The 15,971-nt window shown below is 40.9% G+C and overlaps 1 protein-coding gene across 1 annotated transcript; it reads left to right on the top strand.

Moving 5' to 3' along the window:
- Positions 1–15,264, top strand: TRAM1 (translocation associated membrane protein 1). The gene is made up of 11 exons (XM_086465119.1): positions 1–156; positions 3,137–3,200; positions 3,786–3,907; positions 4,112–4,228; positions 4,950–5,008; positions 5,381–5,465; positions 9,192–9,262; positions 9,352–9,456; positions 10,058–10,201; positions 11,167–11,327; positions 14,631–15,264. The coding sequence occupies exons 1-11, from the start codon at positions 34–36 to the stop codon at positions 14,702–14,704; spliced, it is 1,125 nt and encodes a 374-aa protein (XP_086321245.1). The 5' UTR covers positions 1–33; the 3' UTR covers positions 14,705–15,264.
- Positions 15,265–15,971: the final 707 nt, after the last annotated feature.

Here is a 15,971-nt window from a genome sequence, read left to right as displayed (position 1 = left end):
GCGGCGGCGGCGGCGCCCAGCTCCCTGCCCGCCATGGCGATCCGCAAGAAGAGCAACAAGAACCCACCGGTGCTGAGCCACGAGTTCATCGTGCAGAACCATGCGGACATCGTGTCCTGCATGGCCATGATCTTCCTGCTGGGGCTTATGTTCGAGGTGAGGCGGCACCGGCGCGCCCCACCCCCCACCCCTCCGGGGGCTTCGTCCCGCTTCTTCCCCCTGGAGAAGGGAGGGCGCTGGGGTCCCGATGCAGCGGGGGAAGCCGGGCGGCGGGTCGCTGCGGCTGTCCCTCCGCCAGCGTGAGTGCCTCCCGGCGCACCTGCCCGCCAGCCCTCGTCCTCCCCGGGCCGCACGGCCCCCGGCCCTCCCACCCCCCGCTGTGCGCGGGGAGAGAAGCCGGTCCCCCGCACCGCCGGAGGAGCCACCGCGGGCGCCTTCCCTGCGGCTCGTCCTTGCCTCGCTGGGCCCAGCCCCTCGGGGAACGCCCTCTTGCCCGGAGAGGCGCAGCCCGTGGCTCCGCCGTGACCCGGCTCCCATCCCCGTTCGCCGCCGGTTAGGGGAGGCCGTGCCCCGCAGCGCCCCCCGCCGCCGTGAAGGGACGGGGAGCGGGGCGGCGCGCTTCCTCCCGCGGCGGCGGGGTGTTCCTGCTGGCGGCGGGGTTACGTGGCAGTCGGAACGCGGCGGCGGGGGGAGGAGTGTGCGGCCGCGCTCGCACCGCGGCGGGGGGGGGGGGGGGGGGGGGGGGGCGGAGGCCAGGCGAGGCCCAGCCGCCACAGCCGATCCCTCGCTCTTTGTGTGCGCGACCCAGCGGGGCCCCGCAGGCACTACGGCTCCCGTCAGGCCGAGCGGCGGGGAAGGGAGGCGGGCAGTGCCTGCGCGTACAGCCGCCGGGGGAGCACGGCGGGGTCCCCTTCCCGCCCCCGGAGCCCGAGACCGCGCGTCGCCTCTCGAGGCTTAGAGCGGCGTGAGGCGCCGTTAGCCCACGGGGCGCCCGTCCGAGTGCCTCGGCTGGTGCCGAAGTTACCCCCCACCGCCGCCGCCTCCCCCGCCGGAGATGGGGCCGGCTGCGGCCGGGTTTGACAGCTATCGGAGGGAGCTCGGCCTTGGGCCTCCCGAGCCTGGCCGAGGCCGCAGGGCCTGGCTTACAGGCCAGGTGCTCTCCTTGGGCCCCCGTGTTGGATGCAGATGGTTTAAAATGTGCCTTTTTGGCTCTTCTCGCTTACCTTCTGAGAGAACTGAAAAGGTGATTTGCTGGTGTTCGGCTTCCACAATGATCTCAGTGGTGTCCCGTCAAAGTAAGACTTCATTTTTGTTGGCTAGATTATTTTCGCCATTTATTTAGAGTTGTGGGCCTTTCTGTTATATGGATGATTTTCAGAATACTTTTATCCAGCTGCTGATACTGCTCAGCACTAGAGGCCAGTGGAGTTAGGAGAAAAAAAAATATGTATGGAAAGAAAAAACAGCACAGACCAAGAAAGCTGTTATGTTTGGGTTTACTATCAGAAATCGCCAAGACAGCCCTTATATGGTGGTTTTGGGGGATTGAGGTTAAAGAGATATACTTAGACCATTGCCTTTTATGTCTGCTTGTGGCTTACTGTATTTACAGTATTACTGGTAAGGTTGGAAGTTTGGAGGGCATTGGTTGTGCTGAAGTCTTTTGTTTCCACGCTTTTTAATCCAGGGTGTTTTCTATCCCAGTGTAGAAGGGCCATCTGCCTTTGTTGGTACCACTGAGAAGATTATTGCAATTTTTTAAATGCTTTGATACAGCTCTTGGAAATCACCGGCTGCGGTTAATGCTGGTATCGTAAGGTGTTTATGCTGCCTGGCTTGCGCAACTGAATTAGGACTGTGAGTAGCTGACAGGGCCTTCAAAGGGCAGTTCAGAATTGACTAACATTTTGAGTTGTCCTCTGAAGGCTCCCTTGGTGAATGGGTATCCCTAGGCAACTTGACTAATTCAGGCAAACTAGTTGGATTCCTTGAAGTTACATGGAGTGAACAGTCCACTGTGTATTCAGGGATTCCTAGAAAATCTAGGGCTTGTTTACAAAGCGCTAGTTTTAAAAAGAAATAAATCTCGTTTCCTGTGAATCATAATAGATGCTGGTAATAACCTAATCATTATCTTCAGATACTCAAGGTATCCTTCCAAGTTTCATAAAGTTTGGTGGGTTTTTTTGTGGGTGGGTTTGGTTTTTTTTTTCGGTCGATCCTATAGATGCAACAAGGATGCTAGATTTTTACAGCAATGCGAAACAATCAGATCATGAATATTGTGAAGAATGGTTATTTTTCCTTCTCTGTTAAGACCTGTTGATTCATGTTGGGATTCAGCAAAGATGTGTTGAAGTTGAAAATTAGTTTGTGCTTATTGACAGATAAGAATCTGTGCTGCCACTTCTTATTTATTGGGGCTTTTATAGTATCACCACCACCCTCCAAAAAAAAAGCCTTTAGAACAAACTTCCCCTCTGCTCCTCTTTTCATTAATTCTGCTTTTTCTTACTGTCCATCATAAAGGTGTAGTACCACTACTGCTAAATTTCGTTTCTTCTGTTTTACACTTCTTGCCAAAGGATCCCCAGGGTCAAAAGAATGCTGATTGTATTGAGTTGTCATGCAGCTGGCCTGAAACTGGTCTCCCTTCTTTATGCCTTTTCTCTTTTCTTGTCCCTATTTTCCAAATCACCCACAGATTTATGAAGATGATACTGACCTTCACATTTTGTCAAATAAAAAAGTAGTTTTAAATGCAGTTTACTCTCAGCCATTGCTGCATGCATTGTGGTCTAGGGATTACATGGTATTGTACATTCTTTAATAATACAGTATGGACTGGAGAAAGAATTACAGCGTGTGTTTTTGCAGAAAAGACTCTTTGTAAGTAGCATTTTCAAGGATGTTTATTTCAGGAGATTGGGTATTCTGTAAGCAAACCTGTAGAGATCACGCAGTGTGTTCTGCCTTTGGAAAGTCAGGTGAAGTGGTGCCTTAACGTGAGTTGATCAGTTTTATGGGAGGCACAAATGCACTGGGGAAGGATGCTAAAAATATGGGCAAATGTTTTCAGTTTAACATAGGGGGTTTTGGAGAGAATTTATAGCGCTTTTAATTTTTTCTCTTTCAGATTACAGCAAAAGCAGCTGTCATTTTTGTAACACTTCAGTATAATGTTACCATTCCTGCCACAGGTATGTATCTTGCAGGAGGTCAGTTATGAGACAATGTATTCAGACATTATTAGTGTGCCACACTTTCTAGACTGAGGGTAAGTGAATTTGTCAATTTGAATAATAATAATAAATTTTCAAGGACTTCACTTTATTTTTAGTAAAACTCCGTTTTAATTAATTGGGTTAGAGATGATGTTTCTGTTCTGCTGGATTCATCATTAGTGCTAAAACACCAACTGACTGGCAGATAAGTTCAGTTCATTCTTACTCTACTTTTGCAAGTGACAATGCTTGCTTGTCAAAGTGGGATGATAGTTAAACATAATTTTATTGTCCCCTTTTAATGCATTTCAGTAAGCTTCCTAAGTGCATTCAAGTTTTTTCGGTTTTACGGTACATCTTTCCAGAATCAAATTTAGTTTGTGATGGAGAAGATGACTGTAAACATTCTAGTGACCTAGCTCATGATCGCAGTTTAATTTGACTTCTGTTTGTTCAGCTGACTACAAACTACTTCTGTTTGAAAGGTTTCACTTTGAGAAACAAACTTCTGAGCCATTAAACTGTGTTGGTGCCTAACAGTCAATTCTGTTTGTCTTTTAGAAGAACAATCTGCAGAAACAGTCTCTCTCTATCACTATGGCATCAAAGACTTGGCTACAATTTTCTTTTACATGCTTGTAGCAATAATCATACATGCTATAATTCAGGAGTACGTACTGGATGTAAGTACGAAATACTAATTCCTTTCATCAGGATAATTGCCAGGTTTTTAATTAGACTTTAAGACTATTAACTTAAAAGTAAACTTTTGCATTAAAACTTTTAACTGTTAAAACATGCATTGAAACTTTTAGATGTTCTAATGTAATTAACAGGTAAATGTTAGAGTACTACAGCGTGTAAGTAACAATGGACTTTCATTTCAGAAAATCAACAGAAAAATGCACTTTTCAAAAACAAAGCATAGCAAGTTCAATGAGTCTGGACAACTTAGTGCATTCTACCTTTTCTCCTGTGTTTGGGGAACAAGTATTCTTGTCTCTGTAAGTATGCTTTCTCTTCTGGTTGTATTATGAGATTTCAAAAACTTCACTTATGATGATGATAATTAAGTTTTTGGCTTATTTTTCTGTTTTTAGCTGGTTGTAATATTAAGGCAGGGAATTCTGGGTAGGTTGTAGTCATAACTGAGTGTAAAGTCCGATAGCATTGCTGTTGCTTGGTCGTAAATGTTAAAAAATCATCATGCCTAGCATCTTGGCAGTCTAGGGAATGGCTGTATGAACAGATTGCTGTAGGCTCAGGTGAGTGTGTGCTTTCAGATGACGTGCTCCTTGCTAGTGGCTGTAGGTGTGTGAGCTTTGTTTCAAACACAGGGGAAGAGTATGATTTTGGTTGGGTTTTTTTCCTTAATATAACGACTCCTAAAAAACTTCCCTTCTCTTAATTAAGCTCAAAGCTTGTCAGCAAATTACAAGGGAAGACTTACGGCTGTAGTGGTGTTGAAATAACCTCCATCTCATGAGGACACACTGTCTTGAATGAATGCTTGGTTGGTTTGGTTGCTTTTTATTTTCTAAGCCAATACAGCTGTCTTCTGTTTGGTTGTTTGCGGTTTGGGTTTTTTTCTTTTGTAAAAGGAAATATATTGATCTTCAGCTTTTACTTTTGTATGTAGATGTGTGCATATTTGTATGTTTCTGACCAAGTAGCAGCATCTTTGAGGGTTTATTAGGTTTTCTTGGTTTTTTGGTTTCTTTTTAGGAGAACTATATATCAGATCCAACCTCTCTGTGGAGGGACTATCCGCACACTCTGATTCCGTAAGGCCTCTTCCTTAAGGGGATTGTGGGGGGAGAGGAGGGAGTGTTTTAAACTTAGGATGTGTCCTGTACAATCTGTGCAGAACAATTTTTTTTGCTCATATTTATAGAGGAACTCAATTCTCTGTCAATTTGTAGCATACAGAATTCTCTTTCTCCAGGATATTATTTAAAGAACTAAGTTTTTGCAAGCTTTATTTATCTTAATGATTTTGGTTTAAAAAAAAATCTTACTTTTGAGTTGGCTGGCAGGAAGGATCTATGTTTCTTTTTTTAGAAGCAATGATTAAACGTGATCACTAGAAAACTTCTGAAATGGTTTAAGTTCATTAATAAAAAGTAATATTCTTCAATTCTTGCTGTATTGTACAGGTTTCAAATGAAGTTTTTCTACATCTTACAGTTGGCATACTGGTTTCATGCTTTTCCAGAATTGTACTTCCAGAAAACTAAAAAAGTAAGTTCAAAATGTAAATCAAAAGGACTCCAAAGCAAACAGCTCGAACAGTGGAATAGTTAATTTCTTTTGGGCTTCCAGAGTAATGTGTTACCCTGGATTTCCTACCTTGTTCTTATTTGTGTTACCCACTCTTCCTGATGGAATTTTGGGTGGTCAAATGTACATGTGAGAAAGTAGGTTTTTTCTTTTCAGTTAAATCCTGCATTTCTAATTGCAGTAAAATTGCTATATATCTGTTGTGTCAATAAAAATTACTGGTGTTTCTCATCTGCTAAGAGTTGTCCCTTGAGCAAGTGAATGAGATTTTCTTTTCAAACACTTTTGTTTCTTGTAATTAGTAGTCTGAATAGTCTCCTTGAAATCACAGTTGCTACATGAATCGTGATACAGGTGTAGAATATAAGCAGTGAATAATTTCATAAATCCAAGGAATATTCAGCTCCGGGATTTGACTTAAATACCATTGTCCTCAGCAGAAGTTCTGCCTAGTTGTGTATTGAGATTTTTTTCAATGCTCCGTTTCTAACAGCATCCTTTCCTGCTAAGGTTTTTCTCTATTGGGATTCTCAAACCAGCGAGTTTACTGTAGGTTTTTTAGCACAGTTTTTGCTTTCCTGGACTGATTTAAGTAGTCTCTTTGCATGTTTTTGCTCAGGCTCATTTTGCATATGCAGTTTCTGTTTTCAGCTTTTCTGGTTTACACTCTTCAACATGGCTTCACTAAGGGCAAATCATGCTTGACTAATATAGTGGCCTTCTACAGTGGAAGAGCTACTGATGTCATCTGCCTGAACTTCTGTTGAGGCTTTTGATACGGTCTCGCACAACATTCTTACTGCTAAATTGGATAGAGGTGGATTTGATGGATGGACTGTTAGATGGATAAGGAGCTGTCTGGATGGCTGCTTCCAAAGAGTTACAGTCAGTGGCTCAGCGTCCAAGTGGAAACCATTAACAAGTGGTGTTTTTCAAGGATCTGCACTGGAACAGATGCTATTAAATATCTTCATCAATGACATAGACAGTGGGATTAAGTGCGCCCTCAGCAAGTTTGCAGATGGCACCAAGCTGTGCGGTGCAATTGATTTGCTTGAGGAAAGGGATGCCAATCAGTGGGATCTTGCAGGCTTGAGAATTGGGCCATGTGAAGCTCATGGAGCTCTACTAGGCCAAGTGCAAGGTCCTGCACCTGGGTCAGGGCAATCCCTGGTATAAACACAGGCTGGGGCAATGATGAGATTGAGAGCAGCCCTACTGAGAAGGACTTGGCGGTGCTGGTGGATGAAAAGCTGGACATGAGCCAGCAATGGGTGCTCACAGCCCAGAAAACCAATTGCATCCTGGGCTGTGAGCAGGATGCGTCAAAAGCAGCTTGGCCAGCAGGTTGGGGGAGGTGACTCTCCCCCTCTACTCTGCTCTGGTGAGACCCCACCTGCGGTGCTGTGTCCAGCTCTGGGGCGCCAGCAGACCTGTTGGAGCAGGTCCAGAGGAGGCCACAAAAATGATCGAGGGGCTGGAGCACATCTTGTATCAGGACAGGCTGAGAGAGTTGGGGTTGTTCAGTCTGGAGGAGAAAAGGCTCTGGAAGACCCTATTGTGGCCTCTCAATATTTCAAGGGAGTTTATAAGATGGAGAAAGACTTTTCATCAGTGCCTGTAATGACAGGGCGAAGGACAATAATTTTAGTCTGAAAGAGGGGAGGTTTAGATTGGATATAAGGAAGAAGTTCTTTACGATGAAGGTGATGAGGCATTGGCACAGGGTGCCCAGAGAAGCTGTGGCTGCCCCCTCCCTGGCAGTGTTCAAGGCCAGGCTGGATGGGGCTTGGAGCAACCTGGTCTAGTGGGAGGTGCCCCTGCCCATGGCAGAAGGGGCATTGAAACTAGATGGTCTTTAAGATCCCTTCCAACCTGAACAGTTCTGTGATTCTCTTGTTGCTCTGTGACTAGGCTGTGCTTCTGCTGCCAGAGTTCTGTTTTATTCAAGAAAATGAAACACACGTGTCACGTAACTATAGGTCTTTGTTCAAGAGCCTGGAAGAGGCTTGGGAAAATAGTAATGGGATGCTTTGTTTTCGTGCTGATCAGACACAGTATAAACACTGATGTTTTGCAGACGCACTGCAGCTGATGTTCCCATGTTGTGCTAGTGATACTTCTCAAATTTGACTTCATATCCAAGTGTGGAGGGTGTTTTTAACATCACTTTAGGAAAGCTGTCACAAGTGGCAGAAATGCTGTATATTGAATAGTAGTGTTTTACTGGGTCACTGCTTGGGATTTTGGCCTCTGACTTTTGCATTAAGCTTTAAGAGCAATAGTTCATTTGTTATAGCAAGCGCATAGTTGACAATTTCCCCACAGTTTAACTTCTGCCATCTTGGCTTCTCTGCCTTACTCCTTCTCTTGAAGGAACTGGCTTCTTTTGGTCAGGTCTAGTTGTCTGTACCGCTGACCTAGACAAGAAAAGAAGTTCTTAACTCAGCTTGCTGTATAGTAGTGTAGACCTCCGCCTGCGTTATTCCAGTAGGCCTTCAGTCTCTGACAGTTTGTGTGAGCGGGCAGCAGGGGCTGACTAAATGTTACCTTGGTTCTGAAGATAGTGCGAAAGGCTCGTCCTGGTAGTACTGGCAGAAACTGAGCATTTTTACTGACTGTTCTCTAGTTTATCTGAAAGAACTCACTTTTTGTTTTCTTTCAGATCATTTAAAGCAGGTCTTTCTCTTGCTCTTTGTCTATGTGTGTGGTGTTTGCTGTTGTCGCAAGTGTTTGATTCTGTGCTTTCGTTGGCTTTGAGATGGCGTATTGCATAACATAGCATAGATCTTGCAAGATTAAATTTTCAGGCCTTTTACTTTATTATTACATGTATACAAGATAAAGCCAAAGTCCTTTGCTTGAAGTTTAGGGAATCTTTCCAAAAAGTAGGAGTTTCTTAAGCACAACTGAATATACTCTGCATACCAATTCAAGACAGATTTTTATTGTGGTCTTGCATACTTTAGTGATTCTTTTGTTCACAGATGCCACCTTCTGCTTCTCATGTGCTGTGTGTCTATACTTGAATTCACATCTCTTCCTCTATTATTTCGTGTTCATGAACTGTTCCATTTAATGGGACTGGCTAAAACCTAACTGGAAGCATGACTGGCTAACAACATTAGTCATGTTACTCCCTGTATTTACCAGCAACAGTGTGCCAGAATCTTGGATGATCTTGAATTTTTAAAATACACGTCAACTCTTGGAAACCTTTTTATTTTGGTTCACAGACTGTTATTTCTGTAGCAGCCTGACAGAATTTGATGGGCAGCAAACATGTGGAACCATAGGAAGTTATCTGATGATATAGTAATACACCAGATAAGCATTGTAATAGCTAGTACGAATTCACAGTAATCGTATAAAAAAACAAACAAAACAAAACAAACAAAAAAAAAACCACCCAAAAAACCCAAACCTGAGCTCTTTTAAAAAAAGCATGTTTTCTATGTTTGATGCATTTTCTCACAATAGCATATGTGTAAGATGCCGGATATTATTGGTAAGAAAGTAATAACTTATGCGTGGAATTAGATGATCTAGGCTGAGTAATTTGATGCCAGAACAGGCCGCATTAAGGGACCTGATAAACCAGGAAGAATTTCCAAGACTAGGAAATAGTTTGTAATAATATATAAATTTGTGCATAACGCATTGTACATTTTTTTTTTTTCCTAATAGGAAGATATTTTTCGCCAGATTGTCTACATTGGACTTTATCTCTTTCATATTGCTGGAGCCTACCTCCTGAAGTAAGTCAACTGTAAGCTTTTCCTGGTTTTGTTCTCTGTCTTAAACATCTAACAAATTGTCTGAATGTTTGTTTTATTTGGTTTGATAGTCTGACCCATCTTGGACTTGTTCTTCTGGTATTGCATTACTTCGTTGAATTTCTTTTCCACATATCCCGTCTTTTCTACTTCAGTGATGAAAGGTACCAGAAAGGGTAGGTAGTCTCTGTCTTTTAAATTCATGTAATTTCTGTCTCAAAGCCTTGTGCAATTGATTAACCAGAAAACAAAATTACAAGGAAATTCAGTGTTTCCTTAGAGGCCACAGTTCTCCAGACTACTTTTAGTATTTATATCTCCAAAACAACTGGTTTTTTGCCTTATTCGCCTATTTAAGTGAATGTCAGTAGTAATATGAAATGAAATAAAAATCTTACAATATGTACTAATATTTTTAAAAAAAAAAAGTTTTGTAGAGAAAGGAGTGGTGTATGTTGCTAATATAGCCAGGTGTGTAGGAACTAACAATATGCTTGTGCTTTAATAGTAGTGGAAAGCACTTTCTGTTGAGTTGAAATTAGTGTTCAGAACATAACTTTTGGTTTGTAAACAAAGATTTCGAGGCAGGACTTTTCTTGCTTTTTGTCTTCTGTGAGCACTAGAAATAAGAGACTATGTTAGGATAGGTGTAAAATAATGAATATAGGTAAGTTCTTTAAATTTCAAACAAATTCACATGGTGAAGAGTAAACATTTGCATTGTTAGTACTTGAGAATGGAAGACTCACTTAGTGTTTGTGGTGTTTTTCTTTGTAGATTTTCACTGTGGGCAGTTCTTTTTGTTTTGGGAAGGCTTCTCACCTTGATTCTCTCGGTCCTCACTTTTGGCTTTGGACTGGCAAGAGCAGAAGATCAGCAGCTGAATTTCAGTACTGGGAACTTTAATATCCTGGCTGTTAGGTATAGTAAACTTGAAACAGTTCTTTAGCGTGAGCTGTAAACATATGTTAAATACACAGTGTAAATGGTGTGGTATTAATGCTAGTAGTTTTGAATGGTTAGGTGTTTTCATGCAACCGATGGGATCAACAGGAATAACTTCTGTAAGGCACAATGAAATGAATTGAAGAATTTACTGTCTGCAGGTGAGAAATCTGTGATTGGTTACTCATTTTGTTTTGTTTTTTCTTTGCCAGAAAAAAAGCAGAATTAAAAGGGATATCCAATTACAGAGATTACTTTCAAGTGTTTTAGAGTTAGTGAATTGTATTCTAGATGTAATTGCAGTGAGTTTATCTGTAGAGGTCAAGGCAGTACACCCAGAGCATCTTTGGTCCTGGTTGAAGATTCCTACCTCTCTCTGTCTGTAATTATGGCTCCTATTGCTGCTATGTGATGCCGAATGTTCAGCCAACCACCTGGCCTTTATAGAAACTAAATCCAGAAAATGAAGTTACTAAAACATTGACAGTGTCAATGTTGCCCTGCAGAATTGATAATCAGAACTGCAAGACTCTCTTAAACCATTTTCCACTGTTACTACCTGGTACCTTGAGAGTAATACTGAGAAAGGAGAAGGCAGGAAAGCAATCTGCTACTTCCCAGTTTTGATGGAGGGGCAAAGACTTCACTCGTGTATCTAGTTTTATTCAGCTGTGCTAAGGCCAGTCATCCTATGTGAGCTAACTCTTGCATGGCTTAGAAAATGGATGTTACTTAAGAGGAGTCACCTAAAAAAAAAAACCAAAACCTGAATACAAATTCGTGTTATCTAGAAGGAATCACTGTGATGTGTCCGAGGAACCTGAGTAAAAAGGCAGTTTATGACATACAAAAAACTACCGAAGGTGGTGTTCTACTTACCTTTTCTATTTGAATAATGAGAGGAACTTACTGATAAAACTTCACCTGTGTTTTGTTTCTAGAATCAGTGTGCTGGCCTCCATCTGCATGGCTCAAGCATTTATGATGTGGAAGTTCATTAATTTCCAGCTTCGGAGGTGGAGAGAACATTCTTCTTCTCAGCCTCAGTCAGTGAAAAAGAAGTTTGCCACAGCTAAAGGAAAGACCTCCAGAAAAGAAAGAGGTTTGTGTTTACCTGTTGCCTTGACTTTTCAAAACCAACTTTAGGTAATGGAGAGCCTTTTTTAAATATAATTGCTGAAGAAACATTTGATGTTTCATTTGCAGATGAGATGACTCAGTTACAGAAACAGTACTGGTGAATATTGTTGTGGGTTTTGGTTGGTTTTGGGGTTTTTTCCATTAAAAAAAATCACTATATATTGATTGTTTGTTTTTTCCCTTCTAATTGTCTGAATGAAGGAAATACCATTTCTTTAGTTAATCGAACATGAGATTTTTATTATCTCTGATTTTATTACTTGAGCAAAATGTGTCATGCTTATGTTTTGTTCCCTTAGAAAAAGGGAACAGGCACATTTTTAGATCTGTTCCAATAACCTATTACTTCTGAATTTTTCTTGCAATTAGTTTCAAGCTTGTTTTTTATTGACCCTAAACTGAGGTTTTAGGGCAAGGGGGTGGTTTGATGATCTGGTAAATAAGCTTATATTAAGCTTATATATAAGCTCCAGGTTTGACTTCTTAATTATGTCACACTTTTTATGGAAAGGGCGTGAAAGATGAACTGAATGCTTTTTCCTCCAAGGAAAATCATGTGCTCCATTTTAAAAAAAAAAAAAAAATTCCCACACTTCAGTATTTCTGTTGTACCAACAGTTAAACTTCTGTGTAGTTAATTGCTGGCTTGAATAACTTCTGCTCTTTTTCTGAAACTGCTCATTTCAAAAGCTTATCTCGGTGTGATCCTTTGCTACCAATCATGTATTGCCAATGTGTTCCACTTTTTGACAAGCTGAACGTCATGTGTGTGGAGACTATTTGCACTGAAAACTGAGATCTGTGGTCGGAGACCAATTCTGTGATTTTTTTTTTTTTCCAAGTTTCTTTTTTATTAAAGTCATCTACTTTAGAGTATTTCTGTACTCCCTTTTGTTGATTTGTAATTGTCGCAACTTGGCCTTTGTGTGGCATTGGGGTTTTTTGTTTTCATCACAAAATCCAATTGAGCTTTTTTTTTTTTAATTAAGTGAAGGTAGTTTCCTGTGTAGGTGTCCTATGTAATCAGAGCTTCATGTTCATTGTGTCTTACTATGTTTTTCGGGGAAGTAATGACAAATATTTTTAAAGCACAAACTTAAATGGCATTTAAATCAGTGAGTCAGAAATGTAGTAGCTTTTTAAAAATCTCTTAACCTGTTTCATTCATGTAACTTGATGAATTTGCTCATTTTCACCCAACTTCAATGGAGACTTGCAGGTGGTAAATGAATAGTGGAAAAGGCAGTTAATTGGAATTGTGGTTATATTGACAAAAGAAATGACCTATGCCTGTCTTAAAGACGAGAGAATTTTGCAGCTTATTTTAAATGGAAAGAAAAGAACATTAAAATCCGAAAGTTGGTGTTGGTTCAGATTATTTGGTTTTGAAGATTCCTGTAATGTTATCTATTCAGAACACTTGCACAGGATGTAGCAAGACAGTGTTTTTGAGTGATAAATACAATTAAACTTAAAACAGTCTTCTGATTTTTTCTTTTTTTTTTTTTTTTTTTTTTTTTTTTTTTCTTCTGTGGTTTAGTGGATTTTTGGGAACCAGGGTATGATAAAATGTGTTACTTATAGACTATGCCAAAAGCAAGGAATCACAGTAGAAAAATTGTACTGGTGATGTAGGTGGGGTAACCAGGCACATGCTGATTTTTGTTCTTTGTTTTATTTACACTTATTTTGACTTAACTCTTTAAGAAAATATGATTTCAATTAGCTGGCTTGGATCTAGCTCGTTGTTTACAAGCTTCTTGATTTAAGAATAGCACAAACTTTTTGAAAAGCGTCCGAAGACCCCCTTATGTGGGCTTAAAGTGGTGGTGGTGTTCACAACCAAATATGTGGAGAGACTTTGACTGTTCCTGTGTCTTGTCTCATTCTCATGTATGTTGTTAATTTTATTATTTACTTTTATTTTGCTTGTTTGCATAAATGGGAACATTTGGGTGTAGTGGGGGAGAGAGGGAGATCAACAGTTGGTTTTGTGGATTGTCTGCACTCTGGTGATCTGCAACACATCTGCAGATGGAAAATATTAATTTAACCAGTTATTTGTACAAAAAAAGCCCTGCAGAAGTTGCTTGAAGTCAGAATGATGCTGTAAGTCAAAGCAGAGATGTTAAGCAGCAGGCATTATAGCTGTCTGTGTGCTCTGCTCTTCAATCTGTTTCCTCTATTTTACTATCAAGTGTGTATATTATAAACCCATAGATTGTGGGCAAACTTTTGCTATCAAATAGCCACTGTGGTACCTGTACAGATTAAAGCTCTTAAGACCTTTAAGTTGGCCCAGAAGTGGGATAGAAGTAGAGAGTTGAAGCTGTTAACATGTTCTTGCTTTGTATTCATAGAATCATAGGGTTGGAGGGGACCTTTAAAGGCCATCCAGTCCAACTCCCCTGCAGTGAGCAGGTTCACCTTTAGCTACATCAGGTTGCTCAGAGCCCTGTCCAACCTGACCTTGAATGTTTCCAGCGATGGGGCTTCTGCCACCTCTCTGGACAGCCTGTGCCAGTGTTTCACCACCCTCATTGTAAAAAATTTCTTCCTTGTGTAGTCTGAATCTACTCTCTTTTAGTTTAAACTATTACTCCGTGTCCTACTGCAACAAACTATGCTAAAAAGATTGCCCCCACCTTTCCTTTAGATCCCCTTTAATTAATAGAAGGCCACTAGAAGGTCTCTGGAGCTGAACAGCCCCAACTCTCTCAGCCTGTCCTCACAGGGGAGGTGCTCCAGCCCTGATCATCTTTGTGGCCCCCTCTGGACACGCTCAAGCAGGTCCGTGTCTTTCCTGTGCTGGGGGCCCCAGAGCTGGACGCAGCACTGCAGGTGGGGTCTCACCTGAGTGGAGCAGAGCGGGAGAATCCTCTCCATCGACCTGCTGGCCACGCTGCTCTTGATGCAGCCCAGGATACGGTTGGCCTTCTGGGCTGCGAGCGCACATTGCTGGCTCATGTTCAGGTTTTCATCCACCGTATTCTTAGGTGCCTAGTCTTGTGCTTGAACTCTTTCCATGTACACATACTCATCTCAAATCTCACTAGTGTTTTATTTCTGTCCATCTTATCTGTGTAAATAACTTCACCAGAACATAAGCTAATTCGATACGTTAAAGTATATACTTCAAAAGTTGTGTGTGTATATGAAGATTTCCTACACATGTTAAAAGACTGTTTGTATAGGACCTACAAATACGTAATAAAATAGAAAGCGTCTCACTGTATTTGAAAAATGTTTTCTTCTTTTTTTCTAGAAAATGGAATAAATGGAACAGTGACCTCAAATGGAGCAGACTCGCCTCGTAGCAGGAAGGATAAATCCTCGTAAAACTGGGTTTTATTAAGTTAATTGACTAATGTCCCCAAAGAATCTGCTTTTTACATGGCCCTTCAGCACTAGAGATGTTATGGATTAAAGAAAATACAATTCATGGTTTTTGATTATTGCTGTTGTTTTGAGAAACTTTTTTTAAAAGCCATTTTGACTAAGGAAGAAGGTTTATCTGTCTTCAAATACTTGGGGGGGGGATACAACACTTTTTAAATAACATTGACACTTTTTTACAACATTTATTGTGATGGAATGACTTCGCTTAAGGAGGATCACTGTTGCAATGTATTATTTCCTTCCAATTTTTGTAATCTCGGTGATATATAGTGTTCTACCAATATGACTTTTTCCAAGTTCTTGAAGAAGTATTGCAAAGTTGAAGTAAAAACTTAGTGTGCATTTTCAGATACTCTGGCTTTTCAGTTACCTTGAATCAAATTTACAGTTCAAATTGGGATTCCGAGACTACACCAATAAACCTCTTTATTTTGTAGTAATTAGCTAAACAATGTCTTCTCTAAGAATCACCCCAAATCATTAAAACAAAACTGAACTAATTGGAAATGTTGCAGAGTCTTATTGTTTGTTGGTTAGAAATCTCTTACAAGGAACAAAAAACCTTTTTGAGATACAGCTTTAGCACTTAAAAATTAGAAGGGAGTCTGTATGGTCGTAGAAAGGGTTGATTTGAGTAACACTGTTAAATCCTGTCTGTGCTCTTAAAGTGTGTGTATCTTGGAGAACTAGCGTGCGTTGGGCCTTGGAAAAATCATCTGTCTGATTTTAGAGGGTGGAGTTTCTTACAATGTGGTGTTGCGGCTGTTTTAGGAGCATTTAGTGATCCATCAAGAGGGAATTTGTTAGATAAATGGATCAAGTGATGAGAATCATTCCTTTATTCTAACTGCTTTGCTTTATCACCTCTGTTAGGAAATAGTTTTATTTCTCCTATATATGTATTTTTATGAAAAAGATATTTAAAAGCTACAACTTCTTAAAATTGATTTATTGTGCCCTTTGCTACAACTTGAAAAATCTTAATTTAAGATTTTTTCCGTTATCTGTCTTTCATAATTGCGTTGAATATGAAGCTTTGTCCAGTTAATTTTCCAGTTTAATATGCAGTTAATGTTTCCTCTGTACTGTTTTGTAACAGGTATAATTCAACCCATTTCGCTTGAGAGAATGAGTTAGAGATTTAATTCAGTCTTAAGAAGAAGTTGCCAAATTAGTCTTTCAAGTTAACCCTGGTATTGGGCTGTTT

Source organism: Leptosomus discolor, chromosome 5 (genome assembly GCF_034619465.1).
Source record: "Leptosomus discolor isolate bLepDis1 chromosome 5, bLepDis1.hap2, whole genome shotgun sequence".
Classification (NCBI taxonomy): domain Eukaryota; kingdom Metazoa; phylum Chordata; class Aves; order Leptosomiformes; family Leptosomidae; genus Leptosomus; species Leptosomus discolor.
Note: the sequence above shows the minus strand (reverse complement) of the source record. Positions and strands in the feature narration are given on the sequence as shown.